At 37.3% G+C, this 25,994-nt stretch overlaps 2 protein-coding genes across 2 annotated transcripts in view; both read right to left on the bottom strand.

Annotated features, from left to right (window-relative positions):
• The window catches only part of LOC120431017 (clavesin-2-like), a 292,456-nt gene that overhangs the window by 248,902 nt on the left and 17,560 nt on the right, over positions 1–25,994 (bottom strand). The gene's annotated exons all lie outside the window — the stretch shown is intronic.
• Positions 3,403–25,994, bottom strand: part of LOC120425199 (clavesin-2-like) — a 39,968-nt gene continuing 17,376 nt past the window's right edge. Inside the window, exons 2-4 of the mRNA XM_039589630.2 lie at positions 16,520–17,387; positions 10,478–11,238; positions 3,403–4,178 (exon numbers count right to left, since the gene is read on the bottom strand). Of these exons, the coding sequence (XP_039445564.1) occupies positions 10,756–11,238; positions 16,520–17,119 (1,083 nt within the window). The 5' untranslated portion in view covers positions 17,120–17,387 and the 3' untranslated portion in view covers positions 3,403–4,178; positions 10,478–10,755. The remainder of the gene's footprint in view (positions 4,179–10,477; positions 11,239–16,519; positions 17,388–25,994) is intronic.

Genomic DNA, 25,994 nt, shown 5'->3' with positions numbered 1-25,994 from the left:
CTTTGAAATTGAAGTCTAACGCTGTTAAGGGGAATGTATTGTCATGACTATAAAATACAGTTTTCTTTATAAACTACTTTTGCTGGTACAGTTCAGACTAGATTATCCAAAGTCTTCGCAAAATCGAATCACGAATAAAACATATTTGCAACTCCATTGTGAAATTACTGACCTTTCCTGTCATTCTCGAATGACGAAGCGGCAAATGTTTCTTCACCAAAAATAACAGAAACGAAAAGTAATACCTTTTGTTGCAAGGGCTGAAAAGTTCTATTTTTCAGTACTCAAATGGGTGCTTTAAAGTTAAAATGTTTAGTGCTTGTATTGAAAAGTAATACTTTTAATTATCATTTTTATTTGAACAGTGGGACTTTTGACAGAGCTGCAAATACCAAAAATGCAGGAAGGCCTCACTAGGTTTAAAGAAGGTTCTACATCCAAGAAACGGTAAAAATTTGATGACTTTTGCACCCACAGGTTTTGCACAGGTAACAAACTGAAACAGTGTTGCTTTTCTCCATACATTTTGGCGATTTTTCCCGTGTGCCCCAATCCCTATGTGCCAATCTTTGATTTCAGAAGGTAGCCCCGAGGAAGCCCAGATTTGGACCACCCTAATAAACATGGTTGTCAAATGAGTGCTGATAATAAACGGCCAAGCTGTCAAATTAAAACGAAATTTTCTATTTGATTTTTGTTTTTTTTTTTTGCGATTAGAACGCGATTTTTTTAGTATAGTTCAAAGCGTTAGTTAGGAAATGCATTTTCTTACATTTTTCAGTGACTTCAGGTCCGAAAATGCAAGAAAATTTGTAACGAAAAATATGAAGCTGTGTCTGTTCACTCCCCAAAATATCAGAGCGTGTTCTCCAATCCAATCCAATCTAATGACAGAACTTTTATATCAAATTTGTCAGAATATTTGGAGGCTTTGAATAATCAAAACAAAGACTGAAATGCCCAATGGTAATAATCCGAAAAAAAACTTCCAAAGCCATTTTATTGACTTAAAGATCTTATTTTAGATTCAGAGCGGATTCGATAATTCGAATTTCGCTACTTCGATTTCTCGCTAATTCGAACGTATTCGAATTAAAAAGCACTCAAACGTCAAAATTGAGTTGTCAATCTAATGTTTACATTTTGACCCCTTTTCGTCCACGCAGAAAAATAAGGCATATTTGAATCAACAAAACGTTTTGTTGATTTGAAAATCATGATTTTTGTTGAATCAACGCTAAACGTCAAAGCAGCTTTTTCAAAACAACAAAAGACTTTTGTGGAATTGAGAAAATCAAGGTTTGTTTCAATGCAAAATCGGCGTTGATTATATTCAACAAAAAATTTGTTGATTCAAACCTCGTACAGGCTGATTCTACAAAACATTTTTCTGCGTGTCGTCGTTGATTTGCGAGCACGTGGTTTCGTGCTCTTGACAGCTGTCAGTCGTTCCAGTCCGTGAATTCGGATTCGCTCATTTGGGACCATGCATAAACCACGTGGACACTTTTTTGGAAATAACAAATAGGGGAAATATACCCTTTCTAATCAAACACCTATCTTCGTCATATGGAGAGTCTGATGCTCGATTAAAGCTCCAAAAATACTATTTAGGCTATAAACTTACCAGCAACAGCACCGCCTCGAGTAAGCACGCAAATGTATGCCACTTACTGGCCAAAAAGATCAAATTTAATGCACTTTTGATCATAATTACGATTTTGCGAGACCATTTCTCATCATTTTGGTGGCACACACATCCATACGCAAGATCAGAGGTTAACTGCTTAACGAAAGTCGCCATCAATATCTTTTCACTTGCGCTAACGATTTCAAAGCGCTTAAGATATAAAATTGCTTCCAACTACCGGTAACATGTTCTTTTGACCATTAGTTAGTCACTCACTTGAAAAATAATCCCGAAACATGTAAATAATTAGCAAGCGCCATCAAAAAACCAAACGCGCTAAGTGTTTTAACGTTTCAATTTTGACCATCCATTCTAATCGAAGGCATAAGAAAACCGAGCGAGAAGCGAAGGCAAATAAAGAACAAAGGGTGGCCACCAACACCACCAGCAGCGCTTGTGGTGTTGCCAAGAAACTTTCTCTATAAATGCTACTTTTCGTGAGTGTTCGCTCAAAATTTCATCAATTTTGGTAGCACGAAGCAGACCCAAACGAGCGTTGGAAGAAAAAAAGAACTAAGCTGAAAATACAAAAATGGGCGTGGCCCAATGCACTCGACTGATTAGAATGCATTTGGGAATTTTTTTTTTTAAATGCTTGTAAAAGGAATAGCATAACTTTTAATAAAAGTGAAAATAAACAGAAATGTTCACAAAAAGTTGCTCTACTCGTTGGCGTACTTGGTTTTACTGAATTTCAAGGAACACTCCAGATTATCCAGCATCATTCAAACAAGACCGCTTATTAGGCTTAAAATGTATTTATTTCCCCTAGCTGTCAGTTGTTCAAATTAGCGATTTTGTATTCGTTAGTTCGAATGTAGTTGTATTCAAATTAGCAATCCTGCCTTGCAGATTCATCGTTACTTTTTTTTTCAAAGATGATTTGTTCTTGAAAGAAGTTAAAATGTAATATGAAATGCGACTCTTTTAGACTTGTAAAAAAAATCTTCCAATTTTACTTGAGTTTCAAAGACATTGTTTTGAAAGATATTTTTATTGGTCTAAAGATTGTTACCATAGTTTAAATGTTCTTAGTCTCAGATTGTGAGCCACATACAGCACAAAAACACCAACGCGGAATCGAACAGAACTTCAAGTCACACTGCTGCTGCTGCAACGGGGGTAATTGGTTCAAATTAAAGATTGCACAAGTGCACAACAATTTCTCATTCTACTGAACACGTGCTCGGCTGGCATAAACGCCGCCCCATGCATGTCATGCTGCTGAAGGGTGGGGGCTTAAGTCGATTATTTCCACCAGCCCTGGCAATTCAAGCTGTTAATCGACTTACGTAAAATTTATGCTACTGCTCTTCTGATGATGGCCGGCGCAGGTCCTCCTCATACGCTAGAGAGTGAAACGGGCAAGAAATTGTCTATTCAATTGAAACTTTGAAAAATGGCGGCGGCGCCACGTGCCACGCGGCATGCGTCCTCCGTTTGTAATCTGCGATTCGTTTGAATTGAGGTTATGATTAATAAAAGATCGTATAAGTTTAAGGTTCGACGCTGTGTGTGTGTAGGTTTGTGTGGTCATTATACACGCACCGGCCTCGGAACAATGGGAGCATTATCAAAGCGGCACGTGCTTTCGATGTGGCGAAGCTTTATACAGGTGAACCCGGGTCGTTTGACAACTGTCAAGCAATAAACTATTTTGACAGGATTCCAATTTCTGGTGATTTTTCTTTCAAATAAAAAAATAGATGATCTTTTCAATAAATTCCTTTAATTATCATACAAAGTTTTACAATAATAATGAAATACCTAACACTAGCGTTTTGATTTGTAAACCACAAAACTATAGCAAATAGTACGTTGTAATAAGTTAATGTCTTACTGGAGTTATTTGCTCTTGCTTGGTGTGAAAAAAAAAACTTTTCGGACGGATTCTCTCCTCAATAGTAGCAGCACAATCGAACGAACGAACGTCTCTACAGAGTAACCTCAAATCTAGCCTAAAAGTATAAATACAGACTAACGTCTAGGTGCAAACCGTTTTTCTTCTCTCTTTGAGTAGCCGTAAAAGCTCGATTTTTCCAAATACGCATATGTGTGCGTGTTTTGTGTTGTAAAGTACTTCTAAAGAGAGAATGCGTTCTGCAGAAACACTTTCAACGAAACCCTACTATTTACACTAAATAGTTGTGTATAATCGTTAGTAAAGCTCTTTGTATTGTTGTTGTTGTCGTCTAAACTGTTTTCGTAACGCGCCCTAAGCCTAACCATTAGAATAGTTTATATAATCGTAAAGTAGTGTTTCAGTTTCAGTTCAAGAGTAGTTGCTAAGCTCAATCATTTTCACTCGAGAGTTTATTCTGCTCCGCTATAATAATTTTAAACTTTGTAATTGTGGCTTCCCCTGTCGGCTTAATTTATCAAAGATCGTCGAGCGCTGCTACCGTGGGCGGAAACGCGTGACATTTTAAGCTCGAGACGACGGTGACGGCGACAGAATGATAATGATCGGCTGATTCGAAACTGCAATCTGGAAAAAAGAAAGAGGAAGGAAAAAAGGGATTTAGTGATACGCATTGGCGGATATAAAGATATTTTAAGATTGAGTTTTGATTGGATATTTTGACTTAAAGGCTTTAAAACTCAAACTAGAAGTTGAACCAGCCTGCGGCTAAAATCTCTATAACAAAAAATAAAAAAAAAACTCAAAATAGTGTAGATCTGTTAGCACGGTATTTAGTTTTACATTGAGTTTTAAAAACTTTTCAAGGTTGAATATTGCGAATGCAAAATTTGGTTTAAATTTATTTCAGGAACGTTGTTTGTTAATTTTTAGAAAACTTTCCGATAAGTCATATATTTTTGATGATCTGACAACCAAGGTTGTTAATCAATAAAATTAACGTCGATAATATAAGCATCAGATGCTAATGATAGCGACACACATTTGGATTTTTTTTTTACTGAATTCGGTAGTTGAAAAATCGGTAAACTATCTGTTAAAATGAAAAAAATACCGAATTTCGGTTCCACGATGAACACTAATGAACTGCATTACCGAATTTCGGTAAGTTTTTTACCGAATTCGGTAATTTTCTGTTTACCGAACTGTTCGGCAGTTCAAATTCGGTAAACTTTTCCGAATCCGGTAAAAAAAATCTTAGTGTGTATCGTCAGGACGTTATCGTTATTTCGATAATTCTATCATAACGAAGCGAAATTTTGTATCCTTTTTATTTTTACAAGAGATTTTTTGTTAAATACTCAAATTTTCACAAAAACCGTATTTTTTTCTAAAATACTCAAATTTTCATAATTTGCAATTCAAACGAAGTAGAATTTTGATGCTCTTTTATTAGAGTTTAAATAAAATTCTCAAACTTTCAACAAAAAACCGTATTTTTCCGAAAATACTCAAATTTTTATAATTTGCAATATAGATATCAAACGAAGCAAAATTTGCCATCCTTTTTATTTTATTAGAGTTCATTTGTGAAATAATAAAAAACTTATTTTTTCAAAAATACTAAAAAAATATTTATTGACAATGTGGGTATCGAAAGAAACAAAAATTTGTATGCTTTTTCACTTTCATTTGATTTTTTGTTGCTAAATCTTACAACTCATTTGAATTTTCCAAAAAATAAAGCACTTTGTGTATTTTTTTGAATTTCATTCAAAAAACTCTAAAACAGCTAGAATCGTTTGATACCCATTTTCCAAGTTATGAAAATTTGAGTATTAAAAAAACGGTATTTTGTGAAAATTTTAGTGTTTCATTAAAAAAACATTTAAACAGTGAAAATGCAGGAAATATTTAAAATCGTTTGATACCCATATTGCAAGTTATGAAAATTTGAGTACTTGAAAAAATACGGTATTTTGTTTAAAAAAATAGTATTTCATTCCACAAACTCTAAAACAGATAATACGAAATTTCAAAACATTTCATCCCTATATTGAAAATTATGAAAATTTAAGTATTTTCGAAAAATACGGTATTTTGGGAAAATTTTGGTTTATTACAAAAAAAAAATTAAGTGCAAATGCATGCAACATTTTGCTTTGTTTTTAACCCATTTGGGATTATGAAAATTAGGGTATTTTACAATAAATACGGAATTTCATAATTATTTTTATTAGGATCTATGCATTTATACTGCATTTATATTCTGGGTTCGATTCCCATCTGCTCCATCCTTCCATCGGATGAGGAAGTAAAATGTCGGTCCCGGCCTTGGTTGTTAGGCCGTTAAGTCATTCCAGGTGTAGGAGTCGTCTCCATGCCATAAGTACAAACAACACTCCAAACCAAGCCTACTCCGGTGGAATCGCTGGCGGCGGTTGGACTCGCAATCCAAAGGTCGTCAGTTCAAACACTGGGTTGGAAGGTTCCTTGGAGTAGAAAGAGGTTTGGGTGCTCTCCCCATTCAAGCCTTCGGACTCCTAGGTTCGAGCAGAAACTTGCAATAGAGACCACAAAAGACCCGGGGGTCGTTGCATTTATACTTTTTTTATTTTTTTGTTAAAAATGAGTTATCGTGATTTTTCACGGCTCAAAAAATTTAAATTTCGCGGCATGCCAATTACAAAACATTGGGATTTCACGGCAATTTCACGGTACTCAAAAATCTGCTTGAAATAAATGCAAAAATATGTAATTTTTTTAATAAAGGAGCAATTTTTCCATTATTTTTTAGGATTTCGCGGTATTTTATGGCCAAGGGCAATCACGGATTACGCGGCTTCCGTGAGATCGTGAAAAATCACCCAAATTATCGCCTATAGAATAATAAAAAAAATTCGAATTTAGCTACTTCGAATGTCCGCTAATTCGAATGCTCGCTATTTCGAAAATATTCGAATTAAAAAACACCCAAACGTGAAAATTGAGCTGTCAAACTAATGTTTACATTTCAACCGCATTGTTTGTCGATTTACGAGCTCTTTGTTTCGGGCTTATGACAGCTGTCAGTCGTTCAAATTAATGAATTCGCATTCACTCACTTAAATGCAATTCTTTTCGAATTAACGAACACGCACTGTAACGTTATCGTGTAATTTTAATTGACTTCTAATTTCCTATTAACTTGAAAGGAGCACCACCCTTCACGATCTGTCAGTTTGCCATAATGGCGGCATGACGTTTATCGCTCGACAACGCCATAATGGCGGCTCATTAATCGGTTTCCAAGATAAATTGATATATTTTCCATTCCACCCTGAGGCTAATTTGAATTTCCCTCCAAGTTTTGTACGGCAACAAGTTCGCCAAACTTCCAGTATAGAAAACGAATGAAATTAAACATACACCAGCGGCTCATTATGCGGCGCATCATGCGGAAGGCCACTTTTCCGGCCGCACGGTGAGCCAATTTAAATGAAAGATTTATTGCGGATCCACCGCCTCCAGCATCACCGGACGCCCCACGCTGCGTGACGAAAGTGTACGAAAGAGGCTGGGCGCAGGCCGTTTTTTATTGGCCGTTTACTTTTTGTGAAAAATGAATTCAAGCTGCGATTAAACATTGAGGTTATGAAGCGTGCGTTTTTCCGGGGGCGCAGTGAAACCGAACCGAGTCCCCGGTCGAAAGGGACCATAAATTTCACTCCGGTTTGCCTGCGGAGCTGTTCTCCGGTGTGCCATTTGCCTAGGTTTTTGTTGCGCGAGCTTCAACGAGAGACTCTCCGGACAACTGTTGATCAGTCGTTGAACGACCAGTCGGCTAAGGTCGCCCTCAAAACCGGTGATCAAGTTGTTACTGGTTTGTTTTATTTGTCGTTTCTTCTTACTCATCGTATTACTGTACGAATGCGCCATCTTGGTAATTCTATCCCAGCGAGTAGAGCGACCAGAAGGTTTCCTATTTCAAATATGCGATCAATGGTCTATTTATACCTAAAGCAGCAGTGTTGCCAGCTTTGACATAACCTCACTTAATCTTAAATTGCAACTTTTCTAGGTTAACTTTTCTTAGTTACTCCTAATGACAGTTCATTAAAGAATCCTGTCAACACTGCATTTTACAGCACTGCTGCGCTAATCCGATGAAGTCAACTTGCCACGGCAAATGCCTCAGCAGGCCTTGACCGTGGCCCGCAAAACGGATCATCCTAGAGACCGTAGATGGCTATACGATTTACTGCAAGAGGCAGGCGCCAACTGAGACCGAAAAAAAACATGAAGGCGCCTTCAGGATGCCGGTTTCCGCCATGATTGAAAACGGGTTCGCAGTACCTTAACGGAGAGGGAGGGGAAACAAATAAACAATGCCTGATGACGGTTGTCGTGCCGCAAAGTGTGGCAAACGCGTGACACGCGATTCCGCGGAGCCTTGAAGGTCGAGTCACATTTCATGACCAAATCTCGCGTTGCGCCTCGAGGGTAAGTGGCGAATAGTTGGATGACTTTACACAAATTAGGTTAGGGTTTCATTTCAGACCAAATTAACAGTTTCAAACATCCCAAACTTCGATTGCGTGCGACAGTTCGGAAATCCGGCTTGGACCGCGATTGAAACGGGCCCCGTCACACTCTCGTTTCCGAGAAAGGTGCACTAAATTAAGGGGAGGCCCGCCGAAAGTTCGTGTGCACGCCCCGGATTGGGGACACAGCAACATTTCACACCAATTACGGCCCCCGGAATATGGTTGACAGCGGTTGAGGTTAGGGTTTTGGGTTGACAATAATTGGACGAGCGTGCGGTGTCGCCGGTACACGACCGTACACTTTGAAATTTAATGGAATCGATGTCGCCGAGGGTTGTGGCGGTGCAGAAGGACATACACACCAAAGCTCGGTGTAATTAAGCTCGTTGCGTGAGCCCAACTGGCGTGACACGTGCCCGTAGCGGTTGTGTCAACCCAACACCACGGTTTAGAGGACATTTTTAAATTTGCTGGAAACATAAATTTAGTTCCTTATGGAATTGATCTTCGGCACGCCACTCACATAACCTTAAAAATTAAACAAAAGTTTTTTTGACCTGTCAACTAATGTGGATCTTTTTATGGCATACTGCCATAATGGCGACCAAGGACCGGCTCCGTGGCTTAATGGTTACGGCTTCTGCCTCACAAGCAGAAGGTTCAGGGACCAAATCCCGGTCGGTACCTTTGAAATTTGGAATCAGGAATTGGAACTTTGAATATGAACAAAAACGAAACATAATCAGGTGGGATTCGAACTCACACCTTTGGATTGATGGTCTGGGACTCTAACCAGTCGGCCATCTGAAGGTTATAAAACATGTTGTATTCTTCTCATATTAAATACGCTCTGATCCCTGATTTGCCTGAAGGGATTGGGAGTCTTAAGATAGATCAAGGATCCGTTTGGTGCTTGCTTCTATGTTAAGGCGGGGCCGGACAATGCCCAACGACCTCGGAATTGGGCCGCTAGGATCTCTGCCATTTTGAAATGGGTCGTTGGAAGCAGCGCGAGGGCTATCACCACCTAATACCCGGGACTGAGATAAGTTGTATCAGCATTCGGCATATACAAAGTCTGATACAAATTATACTTTCCCATAATTTCGCTACCGGTTAGCGGGTATTGGATTGGACCACACACACACACACACACACACAATCTGCCATAATGGCGACCAAAATGGCAACACTGCCGCATCGATCGACTCGTAGATAGGATTAATTTTAATCAACGACCCCGCAACACGCCATGATTTAGGATCGCCACACGTTAATTGCACGACTTTCTACATGCATGATAAGTTTATCGTGAGGTTTGCATATGGCCTTGACGGGAGCGTAAATTACACACTTTTCAATGTGCCATTAGTCACTCTAATGTACGGTGTACCTACATGAGGGGACTACCGAACCAAAAGAGTAACAGGTTTTCTGTGCTATAATTGCATTCAATTTTATTACTGCGAAGCTATAAATGCAATACAGTTATGGAACTGTAGTTATTCTATGGTCCAAGATTTTTTTAATCATCCATCTTTGGTAGATTTTACGACATCAATTAAAGAAATACGAGCTGTCAAATTGTAATCAAAATAAGCTGTAAATCAGCCCACCCCCCCCTGGCATGTTTTAGGTTAAATTATCTTGAAAATGTCCTAAACGAGTGGAAGCTTTTCTAAAAAGTTAAAAACCTTGAGTGGTTCAAATATGACTATTCACTTTCCATTTCAGGGATGAATTGTATGGGTATACTAAGCGACTAAAAAGACCTTGGACATATCATATTAACCATTTATGCGATCAAAGTGCATATATTTTATAATATAACAAACATTAATAATTAATTTAAAATTTAAATAAAATAATATGAAACAAATAAATAAACAAATAATGAAATAAAAATATAAAATACAAGCCTTACCCGACAAACTTCGTTCTGCCTTTTTTTTCGTTTGTTGACGTTTTTAGCTTTTTTGCTTCTTCAGCCTCCTGTGATCTAAATTTGATTTTACGTAACTTTTCCCATACAATCTGCAGATATTCCGGAATCGGTTCCAGAGTGGCCAAAGTTGTCACTTTTTTGCGTAAGAACCTTCCTTGAACTTATACGAACCCTACACAACAAAGAGCCCCTCGATCCGACTTTCCGTGTTGAATTGATTCGCGTTCGAACAAAACCGTCGAAATTTTTTATATATATAGATTAAATGTTATTAGAAAAAATAGTGTAATCATCATAGGGTTGTGGGCCAACTTCTTGCGATCAGGTTTGTTTTTTAAACTGGTTTGAAGTTAAATTGTTAACAAAATTTCTAAAATTTTAGAATGGAAAATTCTTAAGAATAAATTGGGCGAATTCAATTTGAATTCAGTTAAAATAAATTCGGAGATACTTACACCAAATGGTTTCATGTGACCGCCGTCGCAACCCACGACCGCTCGGAAGCCGGTTCCGCAGCCGAGCTTCGGACTCTAAATATCTAAAGATAAACACGTGGCGCCACGTGGCCCCTTTGCGTCATGAGTTGTCGCATGGATGAGTGTTGTTGCCTAGTTGCTGCTGCTTTTGATGTTACTGTTGTGATGGAAATTTGAGATCAGGACCTTCATCAAGAAATCGACTCGGACTCTGCCACCGAGGAGGGCTGCCGGTGGAGGATCTGGTGTCGATCCGGTCACGTGTCACTCCCCACGCCGAGCAGCATGTTGGCCGCCGGATCGTTGGCCTTGGTCGTCAGCACGCCGATCTTGACCACGGCCGCTTTGGTACTCTTCAGGAAATCTCCACCGCCCCCGTTGTGGGCGGTCGCCGTGGTCGTCGTCGTGATGGTGGCCGTCGCCAGCGGGGCAGGTGATTTGGTGTAGAACTGGGGCTGACTTAGAATGTACGATGGCGCGGGTTTGGTCGAGATTTGGCTCGACTCGAGCAGCTCGTGGTACCAGTTGAGCGGGTTGAAGGTCGGCCCTTCGCCGCCCAGCTCCGTCGGCAGGATGTCCCGGGCCACGCAGTCGTGCAGCGTCGACAGGTTGCCGCCGTGGAGCTTTATCCGCTCGCGGGTTTTCTCCTTCAGGAAGGGCCGGATGACGGCGAGGGCCGCCTCCACATACCACGGTTGGCCGATGAAGTGGATCGCCTTGAAGCGCACCGGGAAGCAGTCCTGGGGGGTGGGAAGAAAGGGAAGAAAAATATTGAATTACACATCGGAAGATCAGTATGAGCTGGAACACGTAACTTGTTTACTAGCTACCGAGATTCAACCATATGACAAAGTGTGGATCATTAGTAGAGTGCATCAAATATCGAAACATTGTGCAATTTTGTACAACGTCTAGAGAAAATATTCTATATCTTAAATTCAAAATAATAAACGTTAAAAAAATATTCTTTGCTGTTCAATTAATAAAACTTTTAAATGAAAAAATGTAAATTTTTTATATTTTCTACAATACTCATTTTTCCCGAATAAATAAATATTTATATTTCTAGTTACCATAATTTTAAACCATAATAAGAAAACAGAAAACTGACCTGCAAAAATCATTAAAATAGGAGAAGAAAAATGAAAAAGATTATTTTTGCACTAGAAAATTTTACTCCGGGCTCAACCATAAATCATGAGGCCTTTTAATGGAGAGGAATTCCAAATAGTTAAAAAAACAAAACAAATATGTGAAACTTTTTTTCAAGAGCGAATGCATAAGCACAGAACAAAAATTTAATAAAAAATGAATCTTTTTCGTAAAACTAAAAAACTTCACGTGATCGAACAAAAATTAAAAATTCCTCACCGATTAAAAAACACTGGTCTACAACTTTTTCAAACAGACCAACTTAGTACAAATCGATCCTGAAATCAGCAATTTAAAAAAATCAACCCTTAAATGCCAAAATTTGTTTTCATTTTTTTTACTTTTCGTGGTTAATAGAAGTTGTGAGTATTCATCGAAAAAAAACCTTTTTTGTATTTTTTTTACCTCGTTTCGTTTTTAAAAACGTTAACCGGGGTGACATTTATAGGTTGAAGATGTTTTCTTTGCAAAATGAAAAAGACGAATTAAATACAAACAGAATAATATGGAACTATGCTGAACATCGGAAAACAGACTGCATTATCGGATTTTTTTTGACAATTTTTAAGATCAGTTAGACTAGGTTTCTAAATTACAAGTTTTAAGTATTATTGTGGCATTTTTAGTATAACAAGCATCTTAGTAAATTTGTAAAATGTTAAATTCATGCAACAAAATTGGTTTTGGTGTCAATAAATAACGTTATTTTTAAGGAAATTATAGTTTATATTGAATTTTGCTCAAACTTGAATCATTATATTTACTTAACTTCAAATTGATATACAGCAATTCCATTTGAAAAGAGCCTAAGCCGAAAAAAAAGTTCTCCGATCGGGCTCAAATTTTTTCTGGTGATTCCTTGGCCAAAATAATAAGACCCGCATTTTTTTGTTTGGCCACTACATCGTGCTAGGGTAGTTAAAAAAATGGCAATTTACGTCATTTTTCGCAAAAACCACTTTTTTCAAAAAAATAATATCTCCGCGTCTTTTCATCCGATTTAAGCTGCCTTAGACGTAAAAGAAAAGTGATTAGTTTGGCTGTTGGGGAAAAATAGTAAAAAGTTTTAAAAATCTAGCTTAACATATGAAAAAGTCGTATATAAACTTAAAATGGCGTTTTGACCGTGTCTGGACCAAAGAGCCTATGTCTGAAAATATTTTTATCGGATTCCTCGGGAAATTTCACAAGATATTTAAAAAAAATTGGCGATCTCGAACCGTGCGTTTCCGAGATAGGATTTTTTGAAAATAAAAACTGAGTTTTTCAACGCGCCGCAAAAAATCAACTTTTTTCACTAAAACTGCGATAACTTAAAAATTTCAGCGATGACCTATACATGTTAGGGTACCAACATTTTCGTAATTAAAATACGTCCCTGGGACCCTCACTGAATATGAACCATAATCGTAAACTTGGTAGAATCTTGTTGTTACGGCGGTAGACTCCAAAATCTGTATTCCAGGACACTTTGGAGGACCCAGAACATCTCAAAAGTGATCCACATAGCTCAGAGTGTTGCCAAAGGGTCCCAGGGACATCACTGAATATGAACCATAATCGGAAACTTGGTAGAATCGTGCTGTTACGGCGGTAGAGTCCAAGATCTGTATTATAGAACACTTTGGAGGACCCAGAACGTCCAATAATGAAATGTAACTTTTTTTGCCTGTTTCTGTTTAGTCATGTAAAAATTTAACTACTGATACCAAAATTTTAGAATAACACAGCTCAGAAAAATTCAGGCCTGAAAGGGTTAAATTGATAAACTTGGTTAAACAAACATTTCACTGTGAATTTTTCAAATGAAATATTAACATTATTCTTACTAATGGTAAATTTGACATAATCAATTCAATTTGCACACCTTTAGACTGAAATTTGCAAGAAACAGAGTATTTATCATCATACTATTGAGCAATTCCAGCTCAAATCAGGAATTTTTCTGGTACTTTTGTACCCGACCCTCTCCGATTTCAATGAAACTTTGTAGACATGTTATCCTAGGCCTATATAAGCCATTTTTGTGTATATGGAGCCAATAGTACTCGAAAACAACATTTGAGAAGGGCGTAAGGTATTTAAATATTTTTGTATTTTGTAATTTAAAAATTACTGTATCTCGAAGCCGTTGCATCGTATCAAAAAGTGGTCAAAGACAAACTTGTAGGAAATTGGACGGGCTTTCTGAAAAAAATACACTGAAACAAAAATACACGCCACATCTATGAGATTTTTTGATTTTTAAGTCTAAAACTTAAATTTAAAAATGATGTCACGATTGATGTCAAATTTTTTGAGGGAATAGCCTTAAATGTTACCAAAAGAGTGACGAAAAATGCAGGATGGTATGTCTCTCCTAAAAAAATACAAAAATCATTTACTAAAACAGTTTTTTTGAAAAGTGGTCTAAACGTCAAAATTTTTAAAACCCGGTAGTGGCAATCGATTCTCCAGACAATTTTACATAAAAGTCTCCATATTGACCATTGTCCTATGTCCAATCCTTGGGAAGATACAGCGGTTTTAAAAATAAAAATGTTGAAAAAACGAGTTTTTTGGTGGTTTTTGGCAATTTCTATATGACAGACTTGGTTTTTCAGTCTCGTAAATATTTTTACCGGAAAGCTCGTCCAATTTCCCATAAGTTTGTCTTTGACAGCATTTCAATTGAATGTAAGGGCTTACAGATATAAGCTTAACTACATTGCTAATAACTGAAAATAGAATATTTTTTTCAGTGTGGTAGAAACCTGGATAGTAAATTTGCTTACGTAAATATAAAAACGAGTCAAATCAAAAAGCTGTCAAAGGCAAACTTATGGGAAATTGGACGAGCTTTCCGGTAAAAATATTTACGAGACTGAAAAACCAAGTCTGTCATATAGAAATTGCCAAAAACCACCAAAAAACTCGTTTTTTCAACATTTTTATTTTTAAAACCGCTGTATCTTCCCAAGGATTGGACATAGGACAATGGTCAATATGGAGACTTTTATGTAAAATTGTCTGGAGAATCGATTGCCACTACCGGGTTTTAAAAATTTTGACGTTTAGACCACTTTTCAAAAAAACTGTTTTAGTAAATGATTTTTGTATTTTTTTAGGAGAGACATACCATCCTGCATTTTTCGTCACTCTTTTGGTAACATTTAAGGCTATTCCCTCAAAAAATTTGAACGAAAAAAAATCGTGACATCATTTTTAAATTTAAGTTTTAGACTTAAAAATCAAAAAATCTCATAGATGTGGCGTGTATTTTTGTTTCAGTGTATTTTTTTCAGAAAGCCCGTCCAATTTCCTACAAGTTTGTCTTTGACCACTTTTTGATACGATGCAACGGCTTCGAGATACAGTAATTTTTAAATTACAAAATACAAAAATATTTAAATACCTTACGCCCTTCTCAAATGTTGTTTTCGAGTACTATTGGCTCCATATACACAAAAATGGCTTATATAGGCCTAGGATAACATGTCTACAAAGTTTCATTGAAATCGGAGAGGGTCGGGTACAAAAGTACCAGAAAAATTCATGATTTGAGCTGGAATTGCTCTATTGCAATTTGCAACGAAACTATTGATTTTTTTGAAGCGTACAGGAACATTTTGTGGCCTACCCCAGTACAGTACAGTACAGTTTTTGAAATATAAGTCTTGAGAAAAGATAGGACGCGTCACAAAATAGCAAACAAGCGACAATTTGAAAAATAAATTAAAATTCTGTCAATGTCACTCCAGTTTACGGTATTTAAATTTGCATTTATCGTGATTAGTTTATTCGTTTGTTTTTTTTTTTTCTTAATAATATTTGGCTTTTTTCTGTTATTTTTGCGTACAAAAAAGCGTAGAGGCATAGTGTGGGATATTAGAAAAAAAAATACTGTATACTTATTTTGACTTAAGAGCGAGTTTTTCACCAATGTGTAACAGGTCGTATCGAGGTGCTCCGATTTGGATGAAACTTTCAGCGTTTGTTTGTCTATGCATGAGATGAACTCATGCCAAATATGAGCCCTCTACGACAAAGGGAAGTGGGGTAAAACGGGCTTTGAAGTTTGAGGTCCAAAAAACATGAAAAATCTTTAAATTGCTCGCATTTCCGTAAAACTTCATCAATTCCAACTCTCTTAGATGCGTTCGAAAGGTCTTTTGAAGCACTTCAAAATGTGCCATAGACATCCAGGATTGGTTCGACTTTTTCTCTTAGCTTTTGCAAATTACTGTCAAAAATGGATTTTTTTAAACCTTAATATCTTTTTGCAACAGCCTCCAACACCCATACTCCCATAGGTCAAAAGATAGGGAATTTCATGGACTATAAGCCTACGGTATTAACTTTTTGGCCAATCGCAGTTTTTCTCATAGTTTTTCGATTTTTCTATAACAAACATTTTACAACGTTAGTTTTTGCCCTGCAGGCCAAGAAGACGGCACTTTTTGGTCTCAATTTTGTTATATTCGGAATCCTCGGACAATTTCACGTAAGTTAGAAGTATTGGAGTTGTAAATTTGATTTAAAAAATAATTAAATAAAACATTTTATATATTCTATATTCTTAAAATATAGGAAATGTTAGCAAAGGTTGGCCCATAAGAAATTACATTTCAAAAAAAAACATTGGTAGTCACATAAAATAAGTTCAAATTCCAACCCTAAAAAATCGTAAAATTTCAAGAGTTCTTTTTCCAATGCTTTTAAGGAAAAATTAAAAAAAAAATAATCCATTTTTTGCGAAAATTTAGATCGAAGCATATAAAAAACCATTTTGTTATCAATTAATTCTGAATCAATTTCAAATGTAAACTAAACCAAAACCAAACCTAAAATGACCGACATATGCCTTAAAAGTTATTGACGACCACTCACCTGTAACCCCTCGATCATCAGCTTGAGCACTTTCGGGTTCAGATTGGACGACTGCCGAAAGGTGAAGTTTGTCCAGTCCACAATCGCGATGAACCCGTTCGCCTGATTCTGCTTGTCCTCGAGCAGCTTCTCGATCGACAGCAGCATCGCCCGGTACACGGTGACTAGCGAGTACGACGAGTAGTCCCAGATGGCGGCCAGAAAGATCAACACTTTGCGACCCCTTCGATCCCGGTTCGGCAGGACACCGGGGAATCCGTCTCGCAGCGCAAGCTGGATGTTTTCGTCCAGGACGGATAGTCGCTGCAGGAGCGAGCCGTTCCGCTGCCGGTAGGCGTGATAGTTGATTACGAGCTGGAAGGCGTCGTTGACGTTGAACTTTCGGGCGTACAGAAACCGGAACAGGAACTCGTCGTCCTGGAAGCAACTTTTGTCCTTCAGGGCGTAATCCATGCTGGCCCCAATGAGCTCCTTGAGCGCGATCAGGGCCCGGCTCCGGTCGGTGGGCTCATTTTTGTTGTACCCCTTTTGGAGGTCCGATATGGTGAGGTTGTGCCGGAACCGGTTGTTGGACCACTCGAAATCACAGATGTCGGACATTTTTGTGCCTTATTTTTCGCTTCACTTTTTTTATCACTCACAAATCACTAATCTACACGACGATTTCGCCAGCATGTGCAATCGTTATCTAAAATTTCTATTTTTGCTTTTTTTCAGAGGCACTATTTATCCACAGATAAACTCTTCGGTATCGAAAACAACTCGTGGCGAACCGATGACGGCGACCGGCTTGCGGATTATGGCCACTAATTCCATTCCGCCGTACTCGCGCCCTGTGACTGTGATGAGTAGCTGATTTTCTGCAGTTCTGTGAAAGGGTTGAGAAATAAAAAAGATATGTGTTATTAAAGAGGATTATCTAACGTTAAGCGCGACAGTAAATTGCTAAGTGTACTTTAAGTGATTCTGTGCGGGTAAACGTGTAAGTAATTTCTTTATTATCCATTAGAATTTCACAACTCGTTTCAATGCCACGTGGCAGATTAGTAACTGAGAGCGGTGAGGAAATCCATTTGGTTAGGTTCTTGATTTGGGTGAACATCGTGTTAGTTGACTCTGGACCAGATCAACCAAAATAATTACATGAAAAATGTTGGTGGAAGATAAAGGCACAGTAAAAACAAACAAGTCTATCAAACAGATCAAGTCTCTGATGAAAATGAAGAAAAAAAGATCAAGCTAAAAATAGCCTCTTCCACAAACAGCCATAATTATGTTCCGTTCACTCTTGAGAGCTATACTTAAGTGCAAGTTTATGTTTGGATGTAATTTAATTTCCTTATTTTCTCCAAAGCAAGAGTGCAGCATCTTCTATCTTTCTTTGTCTAGTGTGATGTGATGCTGGATGATTCATACAACGAGCTTTTAGCTTTCAAACGAGCTTGTACGCACACAGGATGAGTCTTTGTATGAAATTATGGCAATAAAAACTATCAACCGGCACCAGCAGCTTGTTTGGTAGACAGGAAACCTGCTTCTCCGAGACTTTAACAACTCAATAAGATCGTGTCAAGATCGATACGGTGTAAAAGTGCATCTGCCTTACATTGTTTAGGAATAAACTTTGTAAATATTAGTTTGAATAGTGTGACTTGCCACTTTTTTCAAAAGTCTTTCCAAGGACTACCCTAGCATACCCGCTGCCCATGTGTATGACAAGACGGAAAAGTGACCCCATTTTATGGGATCACTTATCCGGCCCACTGGTGGCGTCGTCGTCGTCGTCGTTGTTTTTAGTCTTGCTACTCTGCTTTGCTTTGTTTTAAACCAGTTTCATGCACAAAGTCCACTTACGTACAAGACAAGACTGCGATTACCATAAAACGGTCCCCCGACAGAGAGGGAGACCTTCGCGACAACCTTGGTTTGGGGTGAAAGCAAATTACTGTGCGCCGCAACGAATCGGTCACAAGTTTTCTCTTTTCACGTGTGATGATGCACCCCAGCGGGTATTGCGGGTCCGGAAGTTACTGTTTTAATCTATTTTTGGCGTAACAATGAAAATTTCATCGGTGAGTATTCGTAGCTTTTTCTCGGCAAGATTTCAAACGATTCTCTTTGAGTTTAATAGGATCAACTCACGATTGAGTGACTCGCTGCTCATCGATTAAATTATCCCCCAATTTAGTGAACTTTTGTCACCAACAAAATTGAGACGCAGTTAAGAATATGTTTGTCAAACTCTCAAAAGAACATCAATTAGTGAACGATATTTTCATAAATCGTTTTGTTATTGTCTTTGCACTTGAGCAATTCTTCACCAAATCCGGAACTGATTTTTATTTATATTTTTGATTTGGTTCAAACTTTGTAGGGTCTTTTCTTATGACCAATGAAGCCAAACTTTCTGTTTTGTCGAAACTAACTGAAACTTTTGAAGAAATTTTCTGATCGATTTGGTGTCTTTGGAAAAGTTGTAGTTAATGATGAAGACTATTACAAAAAAATAAATACATGGATTTTTTTGACGATTTTTAAATTAACTTTTTTCTACAAAAAAATCTATTTCCCAAAATCCGTTGTCTTGTCTTTTTTTTTGTCTTTGATTATTTTTTATTTTTTTTCCGCACTTTTATTTGAGAGCGGTTGACTTTTTGCCTTTCTTACAAATGAAAGGTTTAAGGTTTGCTTTTGGAAAAACGCTTTTCTTAGAAATCTTAAAAAATTCGTGCACAGCGAGGAATCGTCCCAGAAAACTAAATTGAAGGTTTATATGCGCTCTTTCGATTGAATTTTGGCCCGAAACCCGGAACTCAACGTCTGATTTTTGAGAGCTCTTTTTCTGAAATACTTGAGCGATGTCTGTATCCGCTCTTAAAAATTTGTGTCTTCCATCATTGGAAAACCGCTCGTAAAACCCACAATTTTTATATTTCAGATTTGTAGCCGTGGGGTCGAAACGAACATTTTATTTTTCGATTCACAATTTTCGACCAGTAAATGTGGTCAACGCCATTTTTAGATGTATTTTTTGGACTATTTTACAGATAACACTGTCAAATTTAAAGAATTCAGTTTCAAACAAAAAGCCATTCGAAAACATGCGCCATAAACTGCTTGAGCCCAAAATTTTAAGCTTTTCCAAAATGTATTTCCAGAGATATAGCCATATTGAGCATGAGCATGAGAGACCACCCATGGTTGCCCCTCCGTTGCTGAACAGAACCGTAATATCCTTTCAGCACTACTGATTATAGGCTTCGACGATCTAGTGGTGTTTCCCTTATCAACAGCATGTATGAATACGCTGAAAAGATAAAACACCATGATTGCTAAAACTAGATCAGTTGCGAATAGGTAGCAGTCATTGGCCACCAACGGCGCCCGCCATGTCAGTTTGTAGATCTCGATTTTAAGGGACGGGAATGTTAGTTAGCGCAGGTTGCTACTAGGGCAGCTGATTTACTCTGTGCTTACACCCTACGAGCGCCAGGAACCTGAAAACTTGTTAGTAGGATAGGGTGTTTGGTCAGGATTCATCATAGAAGATGATGATGCGACCCAAAATCATAGTGTTTGTTGAAAGGTATTATATTTTATTCTCAAGGCAAGCAATCGGATGCTGCGGATGAGACATTTTCCGTTTATCGGCTGTTAACTTTTAATTGAAATGGTTTAATCTTAGACAGCCGGCTGTGGAAAGATAGAACCAAAATTATTTGTAATTAAATGATGAAGGATTTAACAGTGTAACTTTTTAATTGAGATGTTTTTACGAGTTTTACATGATTGATGTTTAGTGGGGTACTGATTAACGAAGCGAACGACGAGTTACGATGTTTATCGAGCTGAAATGGTATGATAAGGTTTTGTTGTTGTTGCACACCGACGACGAACGCGAAAAAAAACCTTGCGACCCGACGGAAGGGCATCGCAAATCAGACTGGTCAATTGTCATCGATGACAACAAGAGCCAGCCGCACCTTCACACACATACACGCACGCGAAAAAACGAAAAACACACCGACGACGAACGCGAAAAAACACTGCGAACCGACGGAAAGGCATCGCAAATCAGACTGCGGAAATAAAGAGAAAGAAAATAACATAAAAAAAATAAAACCTAATCACATAAAACCAATCACCCCATGCACACAAACAGCGACACAAAAGAGACGAAAATTATCGCGAAAAACAGGACTGCGCGTCCCCAGAAGCACTGCACTTTTGATGGCATTATTCAATTGTTATGCCCAATCACCCCATGCACACAAATAGCGACACAAAAGAGACGAAAATTATCACGAAAAAACAGGACTGCGCGTCCCCAGAAGCACTGCACTTATGAAGGCATTATTCAATTCTTCCATTTACCAATAGGGTGCGCCAAGAATGCATAAAGTTGAGCTAGGTCGGATTGGCGGGCAGAAAATCAAAGCTGTATATCTACAGATGCTCTCCTGAAAATTTCAGCCAATTTGGTTAAGAATTCGAGGTGCCCACTCAATTTAAAGTTTGTATTGGATTTTGGACCCGTTAGTATGGGGAAAACACAATTTTTTACATTTTATTGCATTAAAAATCCAAACTTTAACAAAATAACATTTCGTACGAGGTGTTTATAGATTTTTCTATGGGGAACAACTTTGTAGAACATCGCGAAACGATCTGAGCACATCTGGCTTAGTTATAAGTGGTTTAAGCTAAGTTGTTTTTCCAGGGTCCAACTCAGGTTTTAACTATAGCCTTTTTATCTGTATGGTAACTGTGATCAGAAAAAAAAAACGTCTGACAGGTGAAGGACTTTTGTTGACAATATTTTCATTGCGAATTTCAATGGAAGAAGAGTTGAGGTGAGAATTAAGTATTTTTCAAAGCTTTTCGATAAACCTTGACCAGTTTTATATTTTTATAGGTCCTTCTGATATTCCGAGGAGGAAAATAAATGCCGTTTTGTGCAAATTTTAGTTTCTTTCCATTGCGGATGCCATAGATGGATGCGGTTCATCAGCAGTAGTTCGACGGCGATGGAGGATATTTTCTATAACAGAATGCGATGGCCAACAGCTTTAATTAGGTGGATGATACTCATTTGGAGCTAGTTAAAATGTTCCAAAAAAATACAAAATAAAAGGGTGTGATTTCTATGGATTTCGGCAAGCTACTTTGGCACTAACACTTGCCCTAGATTAGGAAATCAGAGACGTATTACCTCAAGTGATGGCGGATTGCGTAGATCAAATAAATAAACCAAATTATTGGGAATATTAAGGGATGGGCTTTATTATAGACAATCAAAGAGAAACCGGAATTTAAGACTACGACTTGCGGGTGGCAGCTTGAAACTTCAACACCGCGCACGTTATATCGACTAGTGCTATAGGGTACCAAAGGCGGCCATTGAAACCCGGGCCGACATGAGCGATGGCGCAAACTAACTAGCTATGTGTCAAAGCTTTCAGTGTTTTCCTTCGCTTACGATGTCTTACTCGACCGGTCATGTGGTCCGCTGTAACGGTCGTTCCGAGGAGGGTCTATTTTTCGTTTTGAGCCTTAGCCCGAGAAAGGCGTTTCTTAGCGGGATATGGATCCTTAAATCCAGAGAGATTTCCTCCGTCTGCTGATGGCTTACTTAAAAAAAAACTTTTCTCTTGCGCTCAACTTTCTCGCAAACACCGAGATTGATATGGCAGGTTAACGGTCATCTCCTTAGTACCCACAGAGTCTTAAGAGACATGTTTTTTCGGTTAATCAACGGGAGGCTGTGTCTGTATTTCCAGAGATATAGCCATATTAGCGTTTTACGTCTTATTTTTACCCTATTTTTTCCTATTAAATTTTGGGTTTTACACAGAATCATATAGGGGAACTATACCCTTTCTCAGCCTATTTCTATTATCAGCCTATCAGTACTTTGATCATTAATTACAGCTTTCAAAAAGTGTTTTTGACTGTTTCAAAGTAATAAATAGCTCAAATAAAAGTGAGCAAGCAACTCTCCAGTTTTGATACATTTGAAAATGTTGATTTAATAGCAGCAAACAGCAAAAGTGATGAGAATTGGTCGAACGGCTTAGAGTGATTAAAATGGGTATATTTCCCCTACTGAACATCAATTTCGAAGTCCCGGCTCGTTCTTGCTCGAAAGATCTTCAAGGCGAAGCATAAACGCCAGCACATTTACGCTTGCGCGTTTTACGCTGCGCGTGAAAGTGTTCTTTCTGGCTTCTCACAATAGATCGACAGTGCAATATCGATACATATTTTTTTAAGTTTAACATAGACTAACATTAAAGACTGAGTAACCCTTATTTTTTTTTCAAATAATGTCAATCCAATATGTTTTTCTTAATTAAATATAATTACCATAATGTACCTCTGAAATTTAAAAAAAAATGGCATTCGAGGTTTAGCCTAAAAAGATTCGAAACTTTAGGTCAAATTCTCACTGGGTGGTATCATTATGTTTCTGAAAAATTAATTGAACCAATATATTTGGCGAAGTTTCATCATTTTGTAAGAAAGGCTCTATTTCACCTCTGGTGATATTAAATCGGATTTTTAATGTTAAATCAAATTTGCAATCGAAAAGTACTTGACGAAAATTTTGATAAAGTGCACCTTTTTCAAGATAAAGACAATTTTTTTTTTGTGTGTGAATGTTTGGATGTGACTTGAAAAACTTCAATTTACTTGTTTCGCGTCAAAATGTATCTCCATACTTCTCTATGGCTCAAAAGTTGCAGTTTTTGCCCTCTAAAACATATCCAAAAATATAAAAAATAAAAAATACGGATTTTGGGAAGTTGACTTTTGTAAAAAACATATATATTTAAGAATCAGCAAAAATAATCCGTGTTCCTTTTCTTCTTGTAAAGTCCTCATCAATACCTACAAATTTGCCGTAGACATCAAACCGTACAGAGAATTCCTTCAAAAGTTACAGATTTTCGAATATGTTCGTAACATTTTTGTATGGACTGCTGCCAAAATTGTATGGGGACTTGTATGGGTGAACCAATGACACAAATGGCTTCTTTGGTCCTAGGGAAGGTCTCCACAAGACTTGAGCCGAATAAAAAAAACAAAAAAATAATTGGCAGATTTTGTAAAGAATTGCTCACTACTATATTTAATCATTTTCAGACTGTCTGCTAAAAGTGATTTTCAATTAAGCTAAAATATGGGTTTTAAATCATTGCCATTTCCCGATACTAAACTGTTAAAAATCGAGAGACATGTCATTTTATGAGAAATTTTATATAGGTATTTTTCAAATCTGCAATAACCTAGAGAGGTCATTTTATAATCTAGATAAAAAAATATCATTTCCAAATTACGTTTTTTTAACTTCTCCGGAATACTTTTAAGAGTTCCAACGTTCCACAAAAATGGAGGGCAGACAAAAACCAATATATTGATATAGGGGAAAGTGGGGCAAGTGTAACAAGCTAAGGAAATGCTCGTTATAACCCATTAAAAAGTTAAAAAATCTGTCGGATTTTATTATAATCATCTTATTCTAGGTCTTGACTAAGACTTTGTTTAAACAAGTTTTTAAAAAATCCTGTTTTTTAATGTGAAAAATTGATTTTAAAATTTTTGATTTTCCGTACGTTCTACTCAACTAGTGGGGCAAGACGAGCAACCCGTTGGGGCAAGAGAAACAATGCATGAAAAAATATGGTAATTTGCTAACAATTGAACTGTTATCACTTAGATACATCAGATTAGAATGTATTTGAATGGTTTCTTCCATTTTTAGATTAAATAATAATATTTTACTAAAAATTTTATCGTTTTTACGAAAAAAAAATACTACTTCGATGATAAATAGTAAATTTTCATAATATCACTATACTTTGTATGTACAATTTTTTTTAACGATTGTTTATCAGTTTTTAAGTACTTTCATGTATTTATTTCCCAATAAAATATGTTGTTGCAGCAATTCGTAATTTTTTCCATACTAAAAATCCATATGGTACACTTGCCCCACCTGAACAAGATTTTTTAAAAGCTCTCAACAAAAATAACCAAAAGTTAAATCATACTTTGTAATAGGTGCATGTCATTTGTAGGGACACTACTGATCTAGGAAAAATAGCATTTTGATAAAATGAGCCTTAAAACGAACCCTAAGCCTTATTTTGTACTTTCCAAATATTATAAGAAAACAAAGGTTTCGAAAAAAAACTTCATTAAATCTTATGCCCCGTGGCGTTTACGTCATTTTGGCGGTTATGTGGTAGTAGAATCAGCTAATTGCATTGCTAGCAACAATTCCTCATACTGGAAATAATCAAAATTGTAAAAATTACGACCGTACGAGCGATTGTTCCTCTTGCCCCATATGGTCGTCTTGCCCCACCTTCCCCTATTGACATAAGGGGTTTGCATGTGGGTAATTCTCCGCCAACTCACACAGCAGTTGCCCCGACCCCTCTTTGATTTGCGGTAACTTTTGTCCCTGATCACGAATCCGAGGTCCGTTTTTTGATATCTCACGACGGAGGGGCGGTACGACCCCTTCCATTTTGAACATGCGAAAAAAGAGGTGTTTTTCAATAATTTGCAGCCTGAAACGGTGATGAGATAGAAATTTGGTGTCAAAAAGATGTAAAATAAGACGCCCGATTTAATAGCGTACTCAGAATTCCGAAAAAAACGTATTTTTCATCGAAAAAAACACTTAAAAAAGTTTAAAAAATTTCCTCTAATTCCGTTACTTGACTATAAAATTTTTTTGGAACATGTCATGTCATGTCTACATTGACCCAGAAGGGTCATTTTTTCATTTAGAACAAAAAAATTTCATTTTAAAATTTCGTGTTTTTTTCTAACTTTGCAGGGTTATTTTTTAGAGTGTAATAATGTTCTACAAAGTTGTAGAGCAGACAATTACAAAAAAATTGAAATATAAAAATAAGAAGTTTGCTCGTAAACATCACGAGTTATCGCGATTTTACGAAAAAAAGTTTTGAGAGATTTTTTAAACGAATCGTGATAGGGAGGTAACCAATGAGTGATGAGCCTAGAATTATTCTTAAGTGAAGTTCAATAAATAATGTTTATTGAATAATTCCTGACGTCATGCAACGTCCAATTGTCTCTGGGGATGCCAATTTCAGTGACCATAACTTCTGCTTCGTTACGGACGCCCATTTCAATGGACGGATGCTCGGCCCGAAAAGGCTCATAAATGTTCTCATCATTACCTCATCACTTTGGTTCGGCATGCTCAAATTGAATTTCGCACGCGGTGGTTAATAAAAAAGACAAGACAAGACAGTGTTGCCAAGAGGAAGAAAAAGCCGGCTCTCATTATCCGGCCGCGCGCGGCACAACCGGCAATTAATGGGGCTTGAAGAATTATCCTTCAAGTGGCTACTCAGAGAGCAAAAAAAATCAAATCAAATCTAGAGCTACTCAAGTACCTCGGATTGTACAAAGTATAACACAAATCTTCCTCACT

The sequence above is a fragment of the Culex pipiens genome, chromosome 2 (assembly GCF_016801865.2).
Source record: "Culex pipiens pallens isolate TS chromosome 2, TS_CPP_V2, whole genome shotgun sequence".
Lineage (NCBI taxonomy): Eukaryota > Metazoa > Arthropoda > Insecta > Diptera > Culicidae > Culex > Culex pipiens.
This window is presented reverse-complemented; position numbering and strand designations above follow the sequence as displayed.